The 23,642-nt window shown below is 39.0% G+C and overlaps 1 protein-coding gene across 11 annotated transcripts in view; it reads left to right on the forward strand.

Annotated features, from left to right (window-relative positions):
- The window catches only part of MAGI2 (membrane associated guanylate kinase, WW and PDZ domain containing 2), a 2,464,469-nt gene that overhangs the window by 2,400,127 nt on the left and 40,700 nt on the right, over nt 1-23,642 (forward strand). For 3 of the 11 annotated variants that reach the window (XM_085654039.1, XM_085654041.1, XM_085654040.1), the window contains one exon: nt 1,580-1,671. The exons of 7 other annotated variants lie outside the window; for them this stretch is intronic. In XM_085654039.1, the coding sequence (XP_085510165.1) occupies nt 1,580-1,671 (92 nt within the window). Of the gene's footprint in view, nt 1-1,557; nt 1,672-23,642 lie in introns of all 11 variants that reach the window. One more of the 11 variants, XM_085654042.1, reaches the window with a different exon arrangement.

Raw genomic sequence — 23,642 nt, forward strand, 5'->3', positions numbered from 1 at the left:
CCACAATCTTAATTTGACTGCCTGTTTGGAAGCCACTCACTCTAGAGTCTGGGAGTTCTAATGCAGGGTCACCAATGTTGGTCAGTGAGGGCGCGATCAATGAGAGATAGTGACAGGATTAACCACTAAGTATGTTAAATTATTTTTGTCTATATTCCTTCCATGTAAATATGTTACATGTAAATATCCTGAAAATTTGAAATGTCTTCAGCCCTTGCAGATTATATGTGGGCACCTCTAAGTTAGATAAAAAGCTGATATGGCTAAATGCGTATGCATAAATTAGTTTTAGCCTGTCACAAAGGGTCACAGATTGGTTCATTTAGATGTGCCATTAGTCCTTAATGTTGTTGCACCCTACAAATGGGTATTCCCTGCCATATTTTCACCTTGACACCCACAAGTTCTTCTAAAAAACCAGTAAACAGGAGGGTCTGAGGGATCACACAACCAGCCTGGACCAGTCCCCCTACTAAGTAATGTATAAACATAAAAGTCCAGGGGTATGAAGCTACAAGAAAACGAAAAACTAAACAAACCAACACAGGTAGACAGTGGAACTCAAAGAACCTGAATAGAAATATACTAAAGCCAAGTAAAGAACCAAAAAAACGTTTTTTGGTTCATTGTAAGCGCGTTTGGTGAATTGGCCAGGCTGCGCCACTACTCTGCTTTTAATATTGACACAGGGATATCCCTCATTAAAAAACTTTTGATGTTCCTGTAGTCAATTTTAAATCACTTATTTCTACACTGCACTTTAGGTCTTCACCTGACTTAGGCTAGCCTCATCGATCTTTAGGAGATCCCTTTCCATCAGCGTAGATTAAAACATCCGCGAGCTCCTCCTTTAGTTGTACATTGGGAGTAGTAGCTCCTCAGCCAAACTAGGTTTGGTTGAGAGGAGATCCCATATGATGAAGCATGCCACCTCGGTGGGTGATGGGATTATGTCCTCTTTTTGAGGACTTCTTTACTTGGCTTTAGTATATTTCTATTCAGGTTCTTTGAGTTCCACTGTCTACCTGTGTTGGTTTGTTTAGTTTGTCATTTTCTTGTAGCTTCATACCCATGGACTTTTATGTTTATACACCCACAAGTTCTTGTCAAAACACACATTACTTTTTGCGAGTTTGCTTTTCTTTATTGATGGTGCAAGTTATTCATAGGCCAACACTTTGGAGACTGCACTTTCTTCAAAGACATATTTAAAATTTTAGAAAGGTAAAGCCCAAAGACGTAAGGGAAATAAATTAAACCAAATCTATTAGAGATTAGTTTTAGGATTGTGAAGTCTGCTCTGATACTGACATGTATTGCAGCTTAAGTGTACAAGTCAATCCAATGTTTTTGAGAGGGGCATGCACTATTCCAATTGTTCTCTCATCTCTTAACTTTCTGCATGTCTTTGAAGATTAGCTGTGTATAAACTGAGTTTACTGTTTTACACAAAGTTCTTACCCAGCTGTTTTAACACACTAAAATGTCTCTGCTCTAACAATGGTTGCATATCTTGCTTATGTCACTGGTTCTGTTAATTCTAATGATTGGTCCTAGGCTGTTCCTCCCCTTCCTTTAGGAATGGTACCCTCTTCCAGTCTCTCCATGTGCATGAAAAGTGACAAGCTGGGGTCCCCATATTTCTACTTATTGGGCCACCCTAAAGACACGGTTTGTACATTCTGCATGCATATTACCTTTCTCTGATACTTTTGTCTCACACAACTGTTTTAACGTTTTCTGTCTTTGTGTCTCTTGCATGTTTAATTAATCCTGTTAACTGTACTGTTTAGTGTTTTCTATATGCTATCTGCCTTAGGTTCTTTTAAAAGATGAATGTGATATATATATATATTTTTTAATGAAAGGAACATGCCCATGTCACCTCTTTCCACTTTTTGGAAGTGCAGATTCACCTAGTAACATACACTACCACTCCAGGTGACATCATTTTGTGTATCAGACGTTTGGAAAATAATTTCACAAATGCAGATTAAAAATCAACATTGTGTGACAAACGTGACAGCCATGACTTTAGGTTGGGTGCTTTTGCATTGTCATATGTTTGGGATTCCTCTCCTATCTTGTGACTTGCTTACAAAATGTGCCAGACCGCTTGGAAAAGCGTGAAGTCAGAGAATGCATTATGCAGAACTTTAACTACTCCCAATTACATTCCACGCATTATGCGGCTCTCATTCTTATATTTTTGTTCTCAGCAATTTGTACATGGAACTAACACTGCTGAATTTTGTTAGTGGCTGTGTTCCTATTAGTATTAGTATTATTTATTTTTTTGAGTGTGAAAGATGAGTTTTTCCTCTTCATACATTCTTTTACAGCATCAATAAACTCGTCTGTGCCATGCACAGCTGGCCTTATGGTCAATAAACAATGTGGAGCCCCTTCTTGGTTGTATCTATACATTTCATTAGTCTGCTGCTTACAATAGTGGCATGGGACAAGCCTGTGTCATCTCAGGTTCTGAGAACTAAGGGCCTGATTTATTGTTCAGCGTACATGATACTCTGCTGCAAACGTGACGGATATCCCGTCCACGATAATACACATGCATTATATCCTATGGCACTTGTAATACAGTGATATTCGTCACATTTGTGACAGAGAATCCTGTCTGCCAAAATGTAAATCAGGCCCTAAAGCTGGTCCCCGAGGAATAATTTCCACTTCATGATGGAGGAAGTTGGAAACTCTCAATAGTGACAGTAGATTTCATCGTGGGTTAGATCGTGGAAGGCTATGCGTGGTTGAAGGCATACAATACTAGAAATTGACCCAATGTCAATATGGTGATCCAGACCCACACGTAATGCCATCTAGGTGTCACTCTAGATACAGTTCCTGTGGAGATCCATGCCAGTACAAATAAATCTCTCACACAAAAGACATTGTCCTGGGGGTGAACTCACCTCCTGTGACAACACTTCAAGGAACATGGATAGATTATGGCATTTAACCTCCTCAGGAACCTTCCCTTTGCCCCTCTTCAGATGATGGTTGACCAAGCCTCTGCCTAGGCACTTTTTTTATTCTCCCGTCCAACAGTATTTTGAGATTCAAGCTTTGATTCAACTTCTGCTCCAGTCATGAGGAAAGGAGGCAAGACCTCTGGCAGGCCACTCCTTAAAAGTAATTTACTGTGGTGCATAGGAATGGAATTCAGGTCCCTAGTGATACTGCCACTGGCAGTTTTTAATTTAGTACTCATATATGACTTTTCTCTATCCTCACCAAAAGAGAACAAGCAAAGGATATAACAAAATTGGAAAGTGCAGTGAAAGTTCAAATAATACACCCCAACTCTGAGCTCTTCCTTTGCTGATGTGGGATAAGACACTGCCTCTCAAGTGGTTCTTTCATTGAGGCCAAAAGTTCCATTCTTAACCCTTATACCATCTTCTTGCAGCACAGACAGATTTGAAAGCCTTGAATGTTTTATCTGCAGTAATGTTTAATATTATTCAGCAGTCCATGGTCCATGGTGGTAGTTCTCACCTCTGCCCAGAGTCTTACAATCCCCTAGATGGGAGATTTGTTTGAGTCACACAGGATCCTTTTCTTTGCTGGTGCTCTTTTCTGCTTGACTGGATTCTCCTTCTCCTACCACTATAACTGAAAGCATCGCTTAGCAACTCCTGCTGTCATGTGGCTAGGTTATGCCCAGGAAGAAATACTGCCGTTTTACATGCACGCATTTCTGAAGTTGCCATCTTTTTCCACACAAAGACGTTTAACACACATTTGTTTGTGTGAGTATTAATTTCTCGGAAACCACATTGCTTACAATACCACTTTGTTAGTACACTATCACGACACCTTGAAAGGTCGGTACAAGGCTTGAACATACATTTTGCAAATGTCGTTGTTTATCATTCGTCTATAAGGTGATGGCACTATCATAAAGAAAATAAACAATGTCAGCTTGGCTGAAGCCTCGACACAGAGGCATGAATGTTGTTGTTATAAATACCCACATTCTACCGTGCCCAAATTAGAAGAGCACTCTGCTGTGATTGCAAGGCCCTCGCTATTGCCGGCATCACAGCTCAGCTGATTCAAGTATACCCTCTGTGAGGAGGGATGTTCAACTTGTGACCAACATCTATATACCTGGCTTTCAGGTAATGGGGATTTAGATCATCCAGTAGGGGATTCTTGACAGAACACCCACCCTTGGCAAGTAGGTTAGGGAACGCATAGTAGGGGTACCCTATACCCAGCACTTATATGCCAGCATATATACACTGTTTTAGCACGATGGTGGAATTGTCCATTCTTTTCACTGTCCTTATATTGCTATTCACTTTTGTCTGTCTATTAATCATTGCAGTATATATATTCTATACAAGAATCACAATAGTTCAATACATACTGAAAATGCCCCTTTTCAGTATATCTCTCTGAGAGTGTACGAGTGACTGAGCGAAAGAGTTCTAGATCTGTTGCCAAGATTTCTGGGGGAGTCTGGGTTGTCATGTTCTGAGTTTGCCCAAAGCATATGTTACCTTGACAGGTTTTAGTGGTATGTATGGTGGCACAGTGAGCTAGCAGGTCTATAGGCGACATATCCTGGGGGGTGCACAGAAACAGTCTGGCACTATCCCAATGTTTATGTTGACTTACAAATGAACAGTTCCTACTGAAAATTAGAAACCATACAACACTTCTTAATGTACTAATGATGTTTTGGCCCTTCGTTTCAGATTTTTAATGTTTTGACAATTTTTTTATAGAATACAGAATCATGTCTAAGCCCATGGATCCCATTCCTTGTGAGTTGGAAGAATTGCATTTAACAGGGCCTGGCACTGACTCTCTGTAATCCCATGTAAAAGTATATTGGCATACCAGCTATAAACCTCTGACTAAGAGATATATTAATCACCCCACATATATGTTAACCTTGCTGCTTTCTAAAGCCATAAAGCCTGTAGACTTCAATGGACAAGACCCAATGAAATGCAAAGGCCACATCATCTGTCCTTTACTCACTATGTGGTAATCAGAAAAAACATAGAGTCAGCTATTTTAAAGGTGGATGAAATGTAATGTGTATTGACTTAGGGACATGTACCCTGTCGATGATATTGTTTGTGCACTGCAACACAAGCAGAGTAAATGTCTCTTGTGATTGGGTGCTCAATAGTGTGGGTCTTTCAGCTTTCAATTCCATCCATAAAAATACTAAGGCCTTTGACAATTGAAGCTGGTGGTTTTACTTGAACCTTAGAGACAAATATGCTCTACCAGGAGAATGCTATGCAGGTCCTACCCGGATACAGATGTGGATGTGGGACAAGTACCTGAAGATAATCAAATTCTTTCTATTGAAATAATGATGGTCCATGAAGATTGAAGCTAAACAATCAGTTTTTGAGTAGCGATCATTGGACCTAGCACACATTGTTAGGACCCTAATTCATAAAGCAGGGAGCAATGTTATAGATCTCTATGATGAGGCCATTCTCTCCCTTACTGGGGCAGGTTTTAGGGTTCTTCACAAACAAGAGAAGTTATCCATACAGACTTCTCCCACACTTCAGTTTGTTGTGGTTTGGGGTTTCTCCAGCAAGAACAGATTTAGTCGACCAAGTGAGTGTGTCCTACTTCTATGCCTGGTGCTAAGCACCAATCCTGTAGTATAAGAGGTGCTGGAGATGACTGTCAGTGAATCTCTGTAGCACTGCAGGTCAGAAATTTGATGGGAAAAATGAAATGCACTTTTATGATCAATTGAGGCATAAGTAATGTCAACGTGGTAGGTAACATATTCTGCTCTTCTTCGTTCATGTCTCTATTTCAGGAGGACCTCCTTCCTAGAAGCAACTCTTTCTTCGTCATGCCCCCCCAACCCTCCATTATGTGCTGCTCAGAGTTTAGTTATATAGCCATTACCCAGGATCCTTTGTCCAATGTTACACATGAAGACAGAGTCCGCATAAGTATGTCCTAAATTTGGAGTGCAGGTATAGTCTCCAGAGGGCCAGATCCCAGCCTGATTTTCAATATACCTACAGAAGATACTATTTAAAAGACATAGATTGAAATGTAGTTCTTTTATTTACTGTTAATCCTAAAATCTGACCCTGTTTATTGATCTTTAGGACCGACTCTAAATGGGCCTAGCTTAAAGGGTTAGGCTCATTCTAGCCATGAAGCTGATTGATTAACCTGGTGGAAGATATTCAAGTTTTAATGGATATTGGTTTGCTCCACCATCCCCAGATTGTCTCCATGATGACAGCTGAGCTCTGCAGATTTGACTAGTCCCTCAAACATTTTTGCAATATAAGGTTAAAGAATGTATTTTGAATGTTAATACTTCGTCATCTGCCTGAGTAAAACTTTTTTTACCACCCCTTAATTGAGGAGCAAATGGTATTTGGTAAGATACTTTAAGTTTGCTTCACAAAGTCTAAATAATACCCCATACTCATCCATCAATAATTGCAACATTAACGTTATATGTCTATGTCACTAGGGGATTCCATTCTCTGTCTTCTGCCCTAGCTTTAGTGAGTCTTAATGATGGAAAATTGTGCACTGTGGTTTTCCTATGTTCTGTGGGGCTCAAAGATGAGCACACTATACGCATGCCATATTGATTTAGAAGGATTTGTGGAATCAATTTCATTGCATTGTGCCATGTATTGCACATTTCTTCAGGATACATGCATCCATGTTTCTTACAGGAATTCAAACATGCACCGCTGAGACAACGCCTGTTTGGATTCCTTGAAACTTCTTTCTTCAAGATATGCAGTGTTGTTGCATGGCCCAACCTTCATGATATGTGCAAAGACTCAAAGTTGTGAGCAGCTCTTCAATTTTTTGGAGGGAGTCCTTTGAAACCTTTTCACAGGACTCTCTACAAGTTTTGCGATGCTTGAAGTTTGGCAAATGCACTCAACTTCATTCACAATTTCTATGCTTGGTAATCTCAACGATAAGAATTGGAAAAAAAGAGAGTCTTATATCAGAAAAAGAAATGTTACTCATCTGTAGGAACTCTGATGTTAGTTGTTCATTAAGTCATCTTCCATTCATCAAATGTGTTTCTAGGGAATTGGACTTGGAGAGGATGTAAGTGTATATGAAACCTGGAGAATAGGTATCAGCATTTTGTGCTTTTCTTAGTGACCACACCTACTTAGCTCTCACATTAAACTTTTCTGAAAGAGTTTGTAACAAATGCAGACTTAAACAAGCAAGATTTACAAACTTACTTTAGGTAACTTTTTCTATTTTGAACATTTTGTATTATTTCAGGTTTGGGTATTCAGTGGTGATCTTTTATATGTTCTTGAAACTAAAGACAACATTACACAAAAGTACTCAAATATATGAATAAGCATGAAAGTGGCAATATAATTTTGTTGTACATTGTAATTGTATGTTAGTGAATATGTTTGTAAAATATTGCAAGCTAAATACCATAAGATAAATGTATACCAGTGTTGAGTTTATGTGGCATAAGCGGTTTGATATAAAAAAAGTTAAATTTTGTCTAATTCTGTTACTAGCTCTTACTTTTTTGTGAGTGTGTGGTTTTTGCCTTTCTTGAGTGCAGTAAAGAGTTTTCCAACACAAAACAGTACAAATGTAATTATTTAAGAATTAACTTATCTATCAATGCATTTGTAGTGTATATCAATATTTTAAAAAATGAAGATCACTGGTAGTTAAAAATTAAGTATAAGGTACATTCTGAATAAGTCAATTCTTTTCTGCATAAAGTGAGGCTATGGACCAATCATAACTTGATCAATAACTTGAGAGCATGGTAGGTAAATATTTGATTGGCCATCTCAGCTTTTGGAATATTTCAATTTCCAGTAAAAGTCACGTCTTGCTTCTCCTGCTGTGTGATCATTTAAAGATAATTTCAGTTGCTATGTGGGTACGATTCTTATGGGAGATTAATGTGTTATAAACAATGCAGCAAGATTTAAAATTACCTTTGATTTCCAGTGGCATCCAGTGGAGAGCAATCAGAATGTATGTTTCTTCATAGTTCTTTTTTAGCTCTATTTTTAAGTTTGTCAGTCACTTGTAAGACATCTATTAATGAAGGATTAGATGTACCAATCAAGCTGAGCAGTATAACATTCCTACTTTTATGCAAGGAACACTTGGTCAAAACCATTGCATGGAATCGTGAGCTCTTCAGTAGATGCAGTTAATATTATGCAGGGTCAGTTAAATTAATGATAGAGTCACTTAGATATAAATGGGAATTAAGGGTGAACCTTAAGAATGGTTGCTTTTGGTATTACTGTTTTTATAAATCATAGAGGTTCAGCCACATCAAGCCTCTGCTGTAACTCTGTTGGTTTGTCGTAAGCATAGAGCAGCAGAAATTCAGTGGTTGATAGGTTTATCATCAATTTGAAAGGATCTTCCAATTTTCTAGCTTTCTTAGCACAGGTTTGAGATTACCAGTCACTAGGAGATGGCATTACCAAGCTTTCCTATATTTTATCTGCATATTGATAAAGACTACTCCACTGACTGGTTTAAGATTTTCCAAAAGTTCCATGTAGCCGTTGAACATATTTGGAAATAAAGCACATCTGTGAATCATAGTATACGAGAGAATTGTAGGTTCCTCAGGGTCCTACTTGGACGGAACGAATATAAAATAGTACTACTAAGCTCCACTAAAGTTGAAAGCATTTCTTTTACTGTTCTAACAATGAAGATGGACTGAGAGATCCACACACACCAGGACATGAGCTTCACCCATGTCAATTATATTCACTGCATTGTCCATTACCATGACCATGCATGCCACAGTTATAATATTAGCCTATAACATAGTTGACATAGCGTTACTAGTCTGTATTTTGAGATGAATTGGTCTTATTGATTGACCAATATGTTCTCAAACCATTTTCCTAGTAATGGTTATTTCAGAACTGGTTTAAGGTTCATCTTCTTTTACTAATTCAGATGTGGTTTCTGTGAGAGAGGAGTGACTAGATCCATAATTAGAGAAGAGTGAATTACATAAGGGGAATGGGTAGCCTCATTGGCTCATTCTCTTAATCCATTTTGCAAATCGTGGGTCATCTACAAACAAAATGGTTTGATTTGTGAGTGAGAGGCCAGCATTTTGTTTAGATTGTGTTAAGGACCAAATGATTGTGCTTTCTAAGGTTGATTATTGGCTTAGCATTCATTTTAACTGCTGTGATGTCTGATCATGTTGTCAAAATTTTACCAGAGATGTAGACTGATATTTAAGTTTCACTGTAATATTCATATTGTAAGGTGGTTGGTAGTAGAATGTTGGGCTATTGTTTGACTGTGGAAAGTAATGTTTTGAATGGTTAGGTAGTGCGTTAATTTAGTGACTGTTATGTATGGCAGTAGTACAAGGAGTGGGATTTTGTAGCAGTTCACATATTTGCAGATTCTCATCATTCCAAGAGTTGTGCTATGTGATATCACTAGTGGCATCATAAATGATACAATTTGTAGTGTCATATGTATCTTCATTCGTGAGGCAATGCGCAGTGGATTGATTGATTATAAATGCATAGCTCACCATATGTCCCGTATATCAGCTGTCTCTGCACTTTAAAAAGTAATTCAGTCACCCTTCACACTGACATTTATGTCCGGGAATGTATGGATTTTCATAATGTAATAATGCTATTGATATTTGTGACAATTCATTGCATTCTTCTTTTTCCAAAGCCCACAGAACATATTATTCAGCCAAGTATAACAGGGTCTAGGCGCAGGGTGTGAACTTTATTTTTTATCTTTCTCCACATCCTTAAAACATCAAAGTCCACAGGGCACACCTTCTGCTGTGACACGGGGGCTGTAGATAAAGGGCCTTTGGTCATGCTGTGCCCTGCACACAATCAACTTGACACCAGAGCCCTCTGGACATGGTCTTTAATTGTGCTATGCATGCTTTTTTGCTCAGACTGTGGTTTAAGCTATAACCTATTGCCACTTCCCTTTTCATCATAGCTCTCTGCTTTGAGTCAGGCCCAGTGGATGACTGTAACCAGTAGTCAAGACCAGGCCTTGTACTAAATTCTCCTGACCCCGATACCCAGTAGCGATGGCTTTAGACTATGAGCAAGAAACTCTGGCATAGGGCATGGTCTTTGGACTGGTCTTGTTCTGACTCCTCTTGTTGCAATAGTCCATTATATACAGACTTTGCACCTAATGTTTTGGAAAATATCTAAAAATGTGCTGGACAAATTTAGTTCCAGTCACAAATGCACCCAGAATTCTTTGGTCTCTGTCTTGGTACCAAAATTGGCGTTGATCTGTCCAATATTGTGTTTCTTAAGTGTTGGTTATCACTTCTATATTGGACTTAAAATCTGCAAAGTGCCTTTTGGGCCCTCTCTTGTAACCAAATTCACTTTAGACTAAGCTGTCTAAAAGCTTGTAGAGTCAGTTAAAAGTGGATGGCATTTTTTCTAAAGTTTTATTGAGATTTGTGAAACAGGGACAAAGTTATTACAAAATAGGAAAATGCTTGTACTATGGACTAACCGGGTTATGTATTGAGGCAATACAATGTAAACACCCTTTCAAGTACTCATAGAAACAATCTCTCTCCTGTAGAGACACAAACACAGGAAGTCCTTGAGGAAGGAATGGTAGTGAAGAAAGTGCATTTCCTCCCCATTCTTGAAACATTTGCATTGCCATCAAGTAGTTGAGAAATAGTCCCTGACTGACGTTGGCCAGAAATACTGCTGTCAGATTTGTGCATTGGCATTATGGTTCAATCATTATCCTCAACGCAATAGCAAACATCTACTTTATCAGCGAGGAGGAGGTGCAACACCAACCTAGTCAGGAATCATATTTTCACTGGTTGATCTCTTTTTCAGGGAATGACTGATAATACCTTTCATGCCTGGACACCATTGATATAATTTATTTAAATCAATCTATTAATCAGGGGTTTATATAGCATGGTTACTCACCCGTAAGGGCCTCATGGCACAGTTCTGCATGAAGCTTTGGCACTGGTCCAGATACATTATGGATCACCTTCAAGTAGCCAAGTTCAGTCTTCTCTTTCACAGTACGGAAAGAGGAGGTTAAAATCATATGGATTGATTGTATGCTCTGCCATCCACTGTTCCTTTTAAGAGTGGAGAAAACATACCTAAATAAGGCTTAGACTAAGTGGAAATTGTCTGCTGATCTCTGCTACACAATAGAAGTGTGATATTGATTCTCCATTGAACAATACCATATGCAATTTGGATTTAGGAGATTCCTAAAGATACAGGGCAGGGTCCATATTTGAATGTCTTAATTTGCATGAATGGGACAGGACCAGGAGAAAGTGAGACATCTGAACTCAGTGTTGAAGAGTATTTTATACACTCTATTTTGTATAATGTTATTATGCTGAATATTAGATAAGGGCTCCATGTTCATGACAATTATGCATGGCTCTTTGATTCCTTCATTATACTGTCGAATGCAGATGCGTGATGCTTATTAACAGGGGTTGACCTATGTGCAAATCTGTTGTGGAAAACCAATTGAAATGTTCTGTAATCATCCGTGGGACATAAAGTAAGTGAACACAGGAAGTGCTTCCTCGAAACGTGTAAAGGATTCATGGATTTCAGGGATAGGTGGTGGTATTTTTAGCTCTGTCTTTTATATACATGTGTTCCATTCTAATTAATGTATAACCTTTCCCATACATTTGTATATTCTATTTAACTGCATGCCAAACAATGTGTGCAGACACATACAGTTTTATATGTATTGGATACAATTTATTGCATGCTTACCTTCTAACAAGCAAGCTTACCTTTGTTTATTTTTTACACTAACAGCACAGTTTAGTTCTGTAGCTTCATATTTCTTTTGTGAAGGAAAATTATTTACCCAAGGAAGGCTACATTTTCATGCTTAACAATAACAATGTATAATTGATTCCAATGCCACTTAAGGCATGACGTTCTATGGTTAATGCTGTATTGCACCAGGGGTGCATAAATGAGCATCCTGTATGTGACGTGGCATTGTTCCTGAAACACAAACAGCCTTAAGAGGTATATGTCATCAATGACAACAAATTAAGAAAACCTTTAGGTTCTCTAAAACTGAATTGTTTGTAACCTTTCTATGCTATGGAAGTAGGCATCCGCAGAAAAGAAGTTAAATAACCCACCTCTTTGATGTTTTACATTTTCACCTGATAACTAGTTTCTTATAAGTAAGAAAACCTTCACTGTTTGCGATTCAGAACACAGTAAAAAGCCCCAGTCTTACAGAAATAGGTTGTGTGCTAGCATATCCTAAACAGAAAATCTGACATTTGAGACATTTGGGACCTTCAGCTCTATTCATTGAGTTAATGTTTCCCACTTCAGCCGACTTCATCCGAGATGTAGCTAAAACCTTGCAGCCTGTAAAGGACCGGATTTCCTGGAGCAGTAAACCTGTAAACGAGTCCTGCCCAGCCGCCGCCCATGCAGTTAAGAGCGTTGGGGCGATCGAATGGGGGGACTTCAACAACGACGAGGGAAAATGTATTATTTATTTCATTTTCCCTCTTCATTGTCTGTCGAACTCCCCTACACCCCGACCCAACACCCCATCACATTTACCTGCACGGTCTGCGGCTGACCCTGCCACAGGAATACCAAAGGAATGCAGCTGCAGCTCATCCATGCGCAGATATGAGGTATGGGGTGGGGGACATGGAGAGGGAGGTCTGAGGTCCAGGGGCTCAAGCAATGGCAACAAGGGAAGCAGGGTGATAGGTGATGACTCCAGCAGCAGGGACAAGTGTGGTGGAGAGGGCTGCTCTGCCCACAAACAGGGAACTGTGGCTACATGCCAGCTGTCCAACTCCTGTCCTGCACACGAATGGTGTCTCACTGTTGCAAATGGATGACAAACGTATACCTTTCATATTTTTTTATTTAAAAAAACATTGAGCATTACACTTTGCACATCTCAACAGATTTCTAGCAATAATTTGTGAGTTTCCAAATCTAAGGAACGCGTTAATTGGCGCTTCTATAATATGCACCGCCAATATGCTTTTATGGATTTGTGTACTCTAACCTCAAAAAATAAACACTCAAATAAGTTCATTTTACTCCCTGGCCATAAAGGAAACAACATTAGAAAGGTAGCCACCACCTAATAGAATTGCAGTGAGTCAATTTTTTGACTATCCAGAACCTCACCAAAGGAGGAGGTATTCCATCTTAATATCGAGTCCAGAACATTGCTCTACCAGAAAGCAGTGGACCATATTATTTAGGCACAAAATATTGTGAAGATCTGCAATTTGGATTAGGTGGCATATTTGGCTGTGGAGATAGATTTATAAACTGAACATTTCAGATAATGTCTCAAGTAGATTGAGCAAAGGATCTGACTTTGTCTCATTACGTAGAACAGTAAAGTAAGGTATTTTCCTGTTGTTGATTAATTTAAAATAATCTAAAGATTCTGTAAAACACAACAGGTGCTTCCAATATGGGCACACTACTCCATTAAGTCAATGTAAATTTAAGTATGATCTGCTCATAGACACTTGTACTCCTAGATTTTTAGTTTAAACTTATATTGTGTGGTTTTATTAAACATTTATTGGGCATGAGTCCCGTCCTCTGTTCAGCTAAACTAAACCCCCACTCTTGGAAGTCCAATGTCCTTGTGCACTTCAGTACAAAATGATGGTGTATCCCAAAAGAGTGCTTTCTAATAGTAGTAACAAACTAATCCACGCTACAGTAACTGCCCAGTAGATGGAAGCTGTTGGAAACCAAAGTCACAGGCTCAACAATGAGCCCAAGGTATGGTGTGCAGTGATTCTCTGCTAAACCTTTTTTTTTTTTATCAGAAATGGCCTGTTGACATCATGAGCAGTATCTATAAGAAGTGTGAATAAAACAACAAAACCTAACTTATGCAAAGGAAAACAAACATACAACCTGCTTTTTGGAATGGTTGTACAGCACTGTATTGCTCACGATTTTAATACAAAACGGGCTCAATAGTGCCATATAAGGATCATTTCACCACTTATCACCACATATGGTGCCATCATGGGGCACAGTTGGCATATTACTGATGCAGAATGTAAGGCAAATCTCAAGGAAATGGATGGTATTGTGCAACCAAGGGTCAAAAGAGAGTGGTGAATATTTATAGAACGTCTGGGCTGCTTCCCTTAGTGAGGCCCCTTGAAATTTGGTGGAATTCTGGTTCTGGGGGATTAATATCTCCCCTTGCAGGTCTTAACTTGATTGTTAAATATGACAATAGGTAACAGGAAGTAAGCCAGCTACATATTAGTGGGGTCTAGACTCCCCCATTTGAGCCATGGTCCCACACAAAGAGTTGCAAGAAGGCTCTACATAACACAAAGCTACCCTGCAAAGGAACTATATCATATGAGGTGTAATGGCAATGTTTCCTTGAAATGCTCTTACTCCAGACAAGTGCTCTAGATAAGGAATTAGAGTGACATGAGCTACTGGAGGTAAAAGGAGTAGCTTTACTGTGGGGTAGTAAGACAGCTTCTGAGACATTCTGACCATGGTCAATGGCTTTCAGAAAAAGGATTATCAGATTATTAGAGAAGAACCTGTAGGTCGTGTTCTTTTGATGAGGAATAGAGGTGTGAGTCAGCAGTAACAATACAAAGAGAAGGTAGTCACGTGTGTTCCTTTTTGTGAATGTTTTATTATTCACAGGACCAAGTACAGATACCTAAGTTGATTTCTTGTAAAATATGTTACAAACATACTATAGCTGGATATTACTTAAAAAACACACAGGATTTTCCAAATGATCGAATAAACATGAAAACATGAGAAAAGACTCAAAATTTTGGCAAAATGTGTCGAGAAAATGGTGGAGCCTGACATGTAGAAGAGAAAAGATAAGATAAAGGTAAAATATGGTGAAAGGCCCGGTGTGATAGGGCATTAAAATACATTCATGCTTTTTAAGGAAATGCCAATTTAATAACAAATGAATTCAAATAGATGACAAACATAAGCATTAGACGGATCAAGAAAGAATATAGGCGCTATACTTTGAGAGAAAGGATACAGCTTTAGACATCCATTTGGCTGTAGCTGACTTAACATATGTACATGTTAACTGAGCAAATTCTCAGCTTATTTATAACTTTTGACTGCAATTGGTTGGTTGGGAATTGTAGTAAACACACAAGCCATACAAAAGTGCTCATAGAGCAAAGAAAGCTAGATTAAAGCAAATATTGCAGAGTTTATATCAGATGCATGCAAAATTTTAATCAACAGAAATGTCACTTCAAAATATTGGTACATACTAGGCAAGTGACTCCAAGTTTGTAACAAGAACAATAATGTTATAGAAGTGCATGGTGGCCTTAACCTGGAATCTTTCTTTATTTAGGTATGATCTTGGCAACATTGAGCAAAAAGATAAATAAGAGAGAATATGTGTATAAATGAATGCGTAATTTAAATAATAATAGTTAGAATGGATATTTAAACATGTGCAAGATTATATGTTTTTGATGTACAATACATGACTGTAAATAATTATACAATAGGAAAATACAACAACAGACAATTTAAACCAAAACATTGGTTTGAATTCACTGAAGGATTTGTCAATGTCAATTGGTTTTATATCAGAAGTCATCTGAAAAGAAGAATGGTGTAGTGCCAGAAATCCAATGTATAAAGCAGATCTATTTTATCCAGCACCCTGCAGGGTGCTGTCTTAGAAAATACTACATCATCCTATCACCTTAAAATGTGTGCATGGGACCTAAGCATAATAAATCAACTTCTCTGTTATGTTAGATGTGAATGAACTAGTCCTCCTTCTTCATAAAATTGCTTGATGCTATGGACTTCAGTGCACTCAGCCGTCTCAATAAAGGCCATGCCACATCTCCTCCTTATAAATAAAATGTATCCTCTAAGTGTTATATTTGGTGTCCTTACTCAAATTTCAAGCTCCGCAAACATTTCTAAAATGGGATAAGAGTAAATGCATTCCACACACAGAGAAAGTTAGTGTTAATTAAATATTGCAAGCAAAACCACATTGAAGCACTGGAAGCAAAAGAACACAATAAAGTAAATCACATTATGCAAGAAATTAGGTTATTAGTTGAGAGGTACAGAAGACCCACTCAAATAATAAACGCATTCCTTGTCAGGATGAAGCACAAAAGTCACTAAATAAACCTATGCTTAGCCCTTTCCCTCTGGCCGCTTGTCACAAAAGAAGTCAGGCTTAACTTAGAGGCAATGTGAAAAGTATTAATACAGTACTCAGACAGTAAAAGCACAGAACACAAAACTTCCCAAACCAATTTAGAAAAATAGACTAAAATGTAATAAATAAAATGACATAAAAAATTACATAAATCCAATCAGTAGACGCAGAGTTATCAAAATGTTAAAGTGCTAGATAAAATAGCACTGAAAACCACAAAGCAGCACAGGTGGGCACCTGATTGCGCTGGAATGTGTCAAAGGTACAAGTTCAGGCTCACCGCGATGACGTGCAGGTCAGATACATGGACTAGGTTCATCGTGGTTAAGAGATTACTTTCTCGGAGTCTGTGTCCATGCACAGAGCCTCAGCAGGAGCTTTGCATTGGCAGGGGCTGTGAGGAGTTTGTTGTCAACTCAAGGAGTAGTCATCGCTGGAGCTTCGCGTTGGTGGGCAGTCGCTGTTTTGGCATGAAAAGCAGGTCACTACTGAAATGTAACATTGGCGGGAGACACGGTGACCGTTACTGTACTGAGGAGCCCCTTTATGGTCTTCAAGAGCCTCAAACATCTGGATTTCCCCCTGGAGTGCAGATTTTGCAGGTTTTAAAAGGAAGGATTCAATGTGATGCCAGGATCCAGGATTTAGGGTGCACCTCTTAGGGATCAGCCCTCACTGCAGCAGAGGCCAGCATCAGAGCTCAGGCAGGTCCCAGTGGTGCTGGTCAGCAAGGCAGTTGCAGGGAGGTCTTTGGAAGCTTGTTGTGTCCCTATTGCTTAAACAGTAGGTCAACAAACTAACTGACCCTTGAAGTTACTTCTGGTAAGCCTTGGGATGAAGGCAAGTATGTCTAGTCTTCCTTCTTCAGAATCCTGTCCTTTTTCTGAATCTTCCACAGGTTTATGAGAGTTCTAATGAGAGGTTCTAAAGGTGCTCTTATTATACCTAGTGCCAGCCAGTGGGTGAATAGATGGCCCCTTTATCTAACCATCCCCCTTTCTTATGTTTGGCCTCAAGCTGTCTAGGGTAACAAAAGGGAGGCAGGCCTATGTTTGAGCTGCATTTGTCAGTGACAGGCAGCCTCAGACGTCAGTAAGGGGGTGGGCGCAGACTTAAGGCTACCCTTTAAAGTCTAGGAAGGCTGAGTACAACTCCACAGGATATCCTGCTCAGCAGAGGAATACCCTACCCCACACCCAATGCCCTTTTATCCCCATGTCTGAAAGGAACAGACAACAGGAGAGCTATTCACAGCCATGTGACCCTTTACACTGGCAGAAAGGGACTTTTGGTTGAAGCAGAAAAATGTCAACTTTCTAAAAATGGCATTGTCAGAATAATGATTTAAAAAATCCAACTTTACTATTAAAGAGGTCTTTAAATTACAATTTAAATGAGTGGAAGAAGTATTTCTCTATCTGTTCCCAAAAAGATAAATAGCTTGAGTCACCATTTGATAATATAATTTTGAAGCTAATATTTGGTAACATAAGAAGTTTGAAACTAGAAAAATCAATCCAATTTACTCCTAGACTAGGCTCTAATGGAATGTCTTGCATATCCATGATGGGCAAATGAGAACATTAGTACACACATTTTTCTGCTCCAATTGGAGAGGCTTGTAAGTTGTCTAGGTTGTCTAGGTTACATCAAACTCTGCCTTTGTTTGGTCCTTTAGCTGCTCTCATCAGATATCCTTCCTTAAAATAAGATGAAACTTGTAGTCAAGGTAAATACCAGTTGCACGGCTGTATTGTTTATTGCCACTTAGATCCGTACCTCTTAGCACTGAAAACCAGAGGGCACTTGCAAGTAAAGCTATCAGAAGCATGTAACAAGCTTAAAGTCTTAGTAAATATCTGTGACTTTAATTCTGTTTACTGAAACTTGTTGCAAGGGCTTTTTATTTGAGATAAGTATTTATCTCTTGAAGCAATGATGATTCAGTGCTGTCTTACACCCTACAAATATCAAAAGAAAAGTGCATTTGGTATGGGCTTGCAATACAGTGGTGCTCTATGGATCGCTTTCATGCATAACCGCCTTTCTGATTGTGCGCGTTTTGGGGGCTTATTCTCCCAAAAATTAAATACATTATTATGTTTCCATTTCAAGAATTTATTAAAATTATATGTTTGAAGGAATGGTATCAAACACGAGAACAGGATTGATGCCAGATTATAAGGATAATGCACTGACTAGGGTTTTTTAGTTCTATTTAGTAAACCTATCTTATGTGGATAGTCCAAAAATCTGGGATGGATCCTGGCCCTGTGCATCAATGTGGAACAAATATTCTTTAAAATAACAGAGGTTATATCGTAGTTTCCCCTCACGTATCAGGCACTGTGGGTCATTAGCATGGACGGCGTAGGCAGATAATTGAGACTGGATAGCAGTGTGTTCAAGTGTATGGGATAGTAGTTTAAAACCTTTGGTATGGGATATGTACTTTAAAAATGTTACCTAACTCTATCTTGGGCTGCATATGCCTTCAGGTTCGCTAATTTTTTAAGCACTGTCAGAACCTGAGTCAATAATTTGGGAGGGAGTGAACCCTGCCAGTGTAGAAACATAATCTGGTTAGGTCAAAATGCATTTCTGAGAGAATCTCTGTTTTATCTGAGGTAGCTATGGCACAAACAACGGGTAATCCTCTGAGCAGTCTGTGTTACGTTCAAGCAGTACCAACTATTTTAAAGTTATGAAAACAACACAAGAAATTAACAAACCTAATTAGAAAAATAGAGAAAAATGTGATGAGCAATAATATACCAAGATCATTTAAATAGTTTAAGGTGGACCTGAGCTTTGTAGTCTGTTTATATTATAAGGCAAAAGGTACTTAGACAAAGTAAAGCACTATTAAAAACAACAGATTGCGGACGACCAGGCCTGTGTGGAAGTTCAGCCTGATTGCAGTGGAGTAGTAGTAGGATGCTTAATGTGTGTTATTCCTATAAATGTATTTATTTCCTTACATTTTCCAATGGGGTAAGGTCCAAGGACATGGACACGGAGGGTCCCTCAAAGTTGAATACTTTTTTGTTGAGTTCCTGCTGAAGCCATTGCTCTTGGCAGCAAAAGCTGTGAAACGGACAGAGTCGGATTCCATGGCTGCTGAGGGTGCTTCATTGGTTGGCTGAATTAACCCCCGTGCAAGGCTTTACCTTTAGACTTAGCCACTTTTTGTAAAATTTGAAATCCTCCAATAGGGCTAAGCCTAGAAGTGTGTGGGGCTCCACTAGGCCAGATACCTTTATTGTGAGGTCCTACAGAAACTGTTTCAACATGGCAAAAAGCTCCAAGCAAGGCAAACCTGGATGTCTTGCCCACCTTGGGTGAAACCTCGTTGGGCAAGCCTCAGCACCTTGTGCTAGTTCTCTAGAGACAGAAAAAAATGTCTATTGGAGACGTTTATTTGGTCCGTCTTGCAGCCTTCAAGATCTTAAAGTAGGATTTTAGGAACCAGGTCTCCTGCACAGTCCATTCCTCTGTAGTTACCTGGGCCCTCTTGGGGTCAGGCATCTTTCTGCTCTTTGTGTCCCTGAAGCAGGGAAACATGGTGCCAACCACTTGATCCTTGAAGAGTATGTTCCATAAATGCAGGCCAACAGAAGTTAGCATTCTTTGAGTCCTTAAATCCTTGGGTATGCCCTTTGTCCAACAGGAGTTAGAAGATTTCTTCTAGCAGGGCCGTTCTTCTTCAGGTGGAGTCTTCCCAGGTCCGGCTATCTTCTGAGGAGGTGGTGGTTTGGGCACCATATTCAATCTGGGTGCTAGCCAGTAACTGGAACATTGTACCACCTAGTGCTTACTATTTTCTTGCAGCCCCCCATTTCATTTTGCAGTACTTTCTCTTTGCCTTACCATGAAATTACCCGCACACCCCTGTATCAATATGGCCGAGCATGTCTGCTATGAGGCTCAATTTTCTTCAGTCCCTTGGTCACTCCTCTGTTGGGATAAGCTCTTCTCTGACCTGAAAAAGTCCAAATGTATTCAGTCCACCACTTTGATTGGAGCCAGACTTGTCCTTGGGACAAAAAAACAGATGCCCTCCTGGGCATCTCCAACTCAAAAGCGGTAGTACTAAGGTTTGTGCTTTGTTCTGTCAATGTTTCCTGTCCACTCCCATATAGCTTATCCCTTGTTTGTGGTCAGCCGTGAACACCTTCTTGGGCTCAGAAGCAAACCATTGTCTTCTGAGTCAGGATCAGTTACTCTACCAGCCACAGGCGTATATTCTGGTTGTGGGGGCAAGATGAGTGGAATAACTGGTTTTCATTCTGTTCTAGCTCAAGTTGCCTAAAGTACATTTTTGTGAAGTTGCTTTTAAATGTAAGTTATCAAAAATATGAATTCACCATTAAATCACATGATGCAAATTAGGTACAAAATACCTTTCAAAAACACTGCTAGTATTGCTGAGGTGGAGATATGAAATAAAAACAATTATCACACCTAAGCCTATCCAATGGAAAATATAGCTGGACCTACAAATTGAAATAGCTCATAGGCTTCAGTCACTGTGAAGGTACACTTTTTAAATATAGAGTCTGCCACTTTATTTAACACATTAGGCACCCATTAAGCAGCTTTGCGGGCTTACAACTCACACTTTAGGGTTGACTTATTAATATGCAAAAATAGGTTTTCCTACATGGCAAATTCTATTTTTCTTCCCACATGTTACTTCAGTTCCTTTAAGCGATCCTGGCAGACCTACATTTTTTTCATATAAGTGGGTAGTCCACATATAAGATTTAACTCCCACGCCATTGGGGATTTTTCTGTGTGATCTCCTATGGCCTAACAGGAAAGTTGAATATATCAATTGCATGAAATCAATACAAATTTAAGGGCCAGTGGCACTGATTAACATTGTCACAGACCACAGAGTAACACTGGCAACAATAGGGTCCAGAAAAAGGTGATATATCTGGGCTGACCATGCAGTGAAAGCAAATTTGCTACAACTACTAACTGCATAATTTACTAATATGCAATATAAATTCAGGAGGCCCAAATCTGTTTCAGGTTTTTAGGGTAGCCTCAGAAGATATACTGACATAAAACTAATCTTCATATCATTGGTGTTCGTGAAAACATTTCAAGGATCTAGTCCGCCTCAATCTTTTGATACACCCTGACATATTTAGATCCAATGGATAACTTCAATGTACATGTGTTAGAAATTGGAAGCATTGTGTGCAAAATACTAATGGGAAAATGTTGCCAATCATAAAATAATTTTCTGCGTTAACACCGCTTAAAAAAAAAAATCTAAAAAATGTATGTAATTTCTTTTCCATGTTTGTTGACTGCTGTACTACCTGCATATTATTTGGTCTGGCTTGCTAGCTATCATATATTTTCAACGGCTGATAGCAAGTTAACTACTTGCATGTACTTGTTTTGGCTGCAGCATGCTGATACAGGTTCGCACTGTAAAACCCTTTGCATGAAAAGACAATGTAAAATCTTTCAGCACTGGTTAAGGATCACGATATTAACCCTTTTTGCAAGTGCAGGCCACGAATCATTAACTTGGCAGTTTGAATTCCCTCTCTGTCTACACCGTATCTACAAACCCTGTCTGCATCGAATTGCGTTTTTGATCACCAACCAAAATATGAATATCCTATGAACAAGAAAGTTTGCTTTGATGCATTGATGGGGGTAGAGATCTTCAAAGTTCTTCCATTATCTGGGAAAGTCAGTCATGACAATGAGTACTACATGATTACGCATGCATGGGAGTCCAAATCTTTTGTAACATTTGGCTGCAAGATCATTATGTATCCCACTTTGGCACTCAGGAATTGTAAATGAATGATCAGACAGGACTTCTGTTGAACTTAAATCTGAATGTAACCACCACTACTATATTATCTAGCAGAAATGAAGTCATGTGTTCCCCAGGCATGACCAAAAGTATTGGACAAAGGTGTGGCCATTTAATGGAATTAAAGATGTGGTTGGCTATAGCCCATGCTCAGATGCCTGGGGAGGGTTGATTTCCCACAGCAAAATTTCAACCATCACGAATTTTTCATCCTATATATACACAGGTGTTGTGGTCCGAGTCTGCTCACTTTTTTTTACATTCAGTTAAATTTATTGAATGGGCAACAACAATGATGTCCTCTTCTGAGCTTACAACCTCACACAGCATAGTAAAAAGGTATGCCAGACAGGTTTACATTTTCTGGCAGTAGCTGCTGATACAATACATCTACAGCTGATGTAGTTTAGGTGACATGTTTAGACACATTTCATATGACACAGATCTCAGTAGGAATAGGCACCTAGAAAAGTAAAGAAATTGCTACCAATTGGCTTGGAAACGGTTCTTTCAAGCAGAAATGTTTGAACGTATGCCACCAAGCTCATTTTGCATCAATTTGTAAAATGACTTTCTATTTATTTTCTTCCCCGTTTGTCCAACTACCAACATGCAAAGAATATGTGAATGTGAAATATTGATCAATGGCACATCACTTCTTCGGGTTGGGATATGTCGTGCTCTACAGATGTCGGACTACTTATAATTCTTAATTATATGTATCAGGTACATCCTCCCCCAAAATGAGATATTTCTGGGATTAGCAATCTATAAGCAAATGACAGTCAATGTAACCATCATCATATTTTCAGCAACCATGAATATTTAATGACATTTTTAATCTGGAGCTTGCTATTGGTTGCTAGCATCTGCCTCATGTGCTACAATGCTTATTCAGAAACACTCTGCCTTATAGGTGGTGCCTGGTATATGAAAGACATTTTAGTATAGTCATTATTCATATCACTTAATGGCAGACAAAATGAAAACACCTTCATCCACCTGCCCTCTCTTCTTCATGTGAAAGGATTCAAAACAACCTAAATAATGCTAATGGAGAACATTCTAAACAGACTGAAGTATCTTCACAATGAAGCCATGCTTTTTTACTTCTGAAGGAGCACATAGATCATATGCCCACTACTGAAATCATTCACTCAGTCTTTTTGAAGGCCATGACTAACTCATAGGTCTTGTTTCAGATTTGTTAATAGGGCAGTAATTAATGAAGGTGGATCTTCTTATCTAAACAATACTCACCAGTGTTTACTGGATAAGTGGCAACTTACCAAACTTCAGATGGAGTTTGCTAATGGTTTAGTGTGTTGCTGTGTTACCTGGGCCTTATGGAATTAGCTGATGCCCATTAATGACATGCTACTTCAACCAGGCCACACATCTTGGTATGTCAATATTCAGTATATGGGTAATCTAGAATAGTAAACAGAGCACCACGATGTAAGTACTTGAGGAGCATCAAAAATAGAATCCTTTCATGTCTTTATTAACATGTAAAGTACAT

The sequence above is a fragment of the Triturus cristatus genome, chromosome 4_1 (genome assembly GCF_964204655.1).
Source record: "Triturus cristatus chromosome 4_1, aTriCri1.1, whole genome shotgun sequence".
NCBI lineage: Eukaryota > Metazoa > Chordata > Amphibia > Caudata > Salamandridae > Triturus > Triturus cristatus.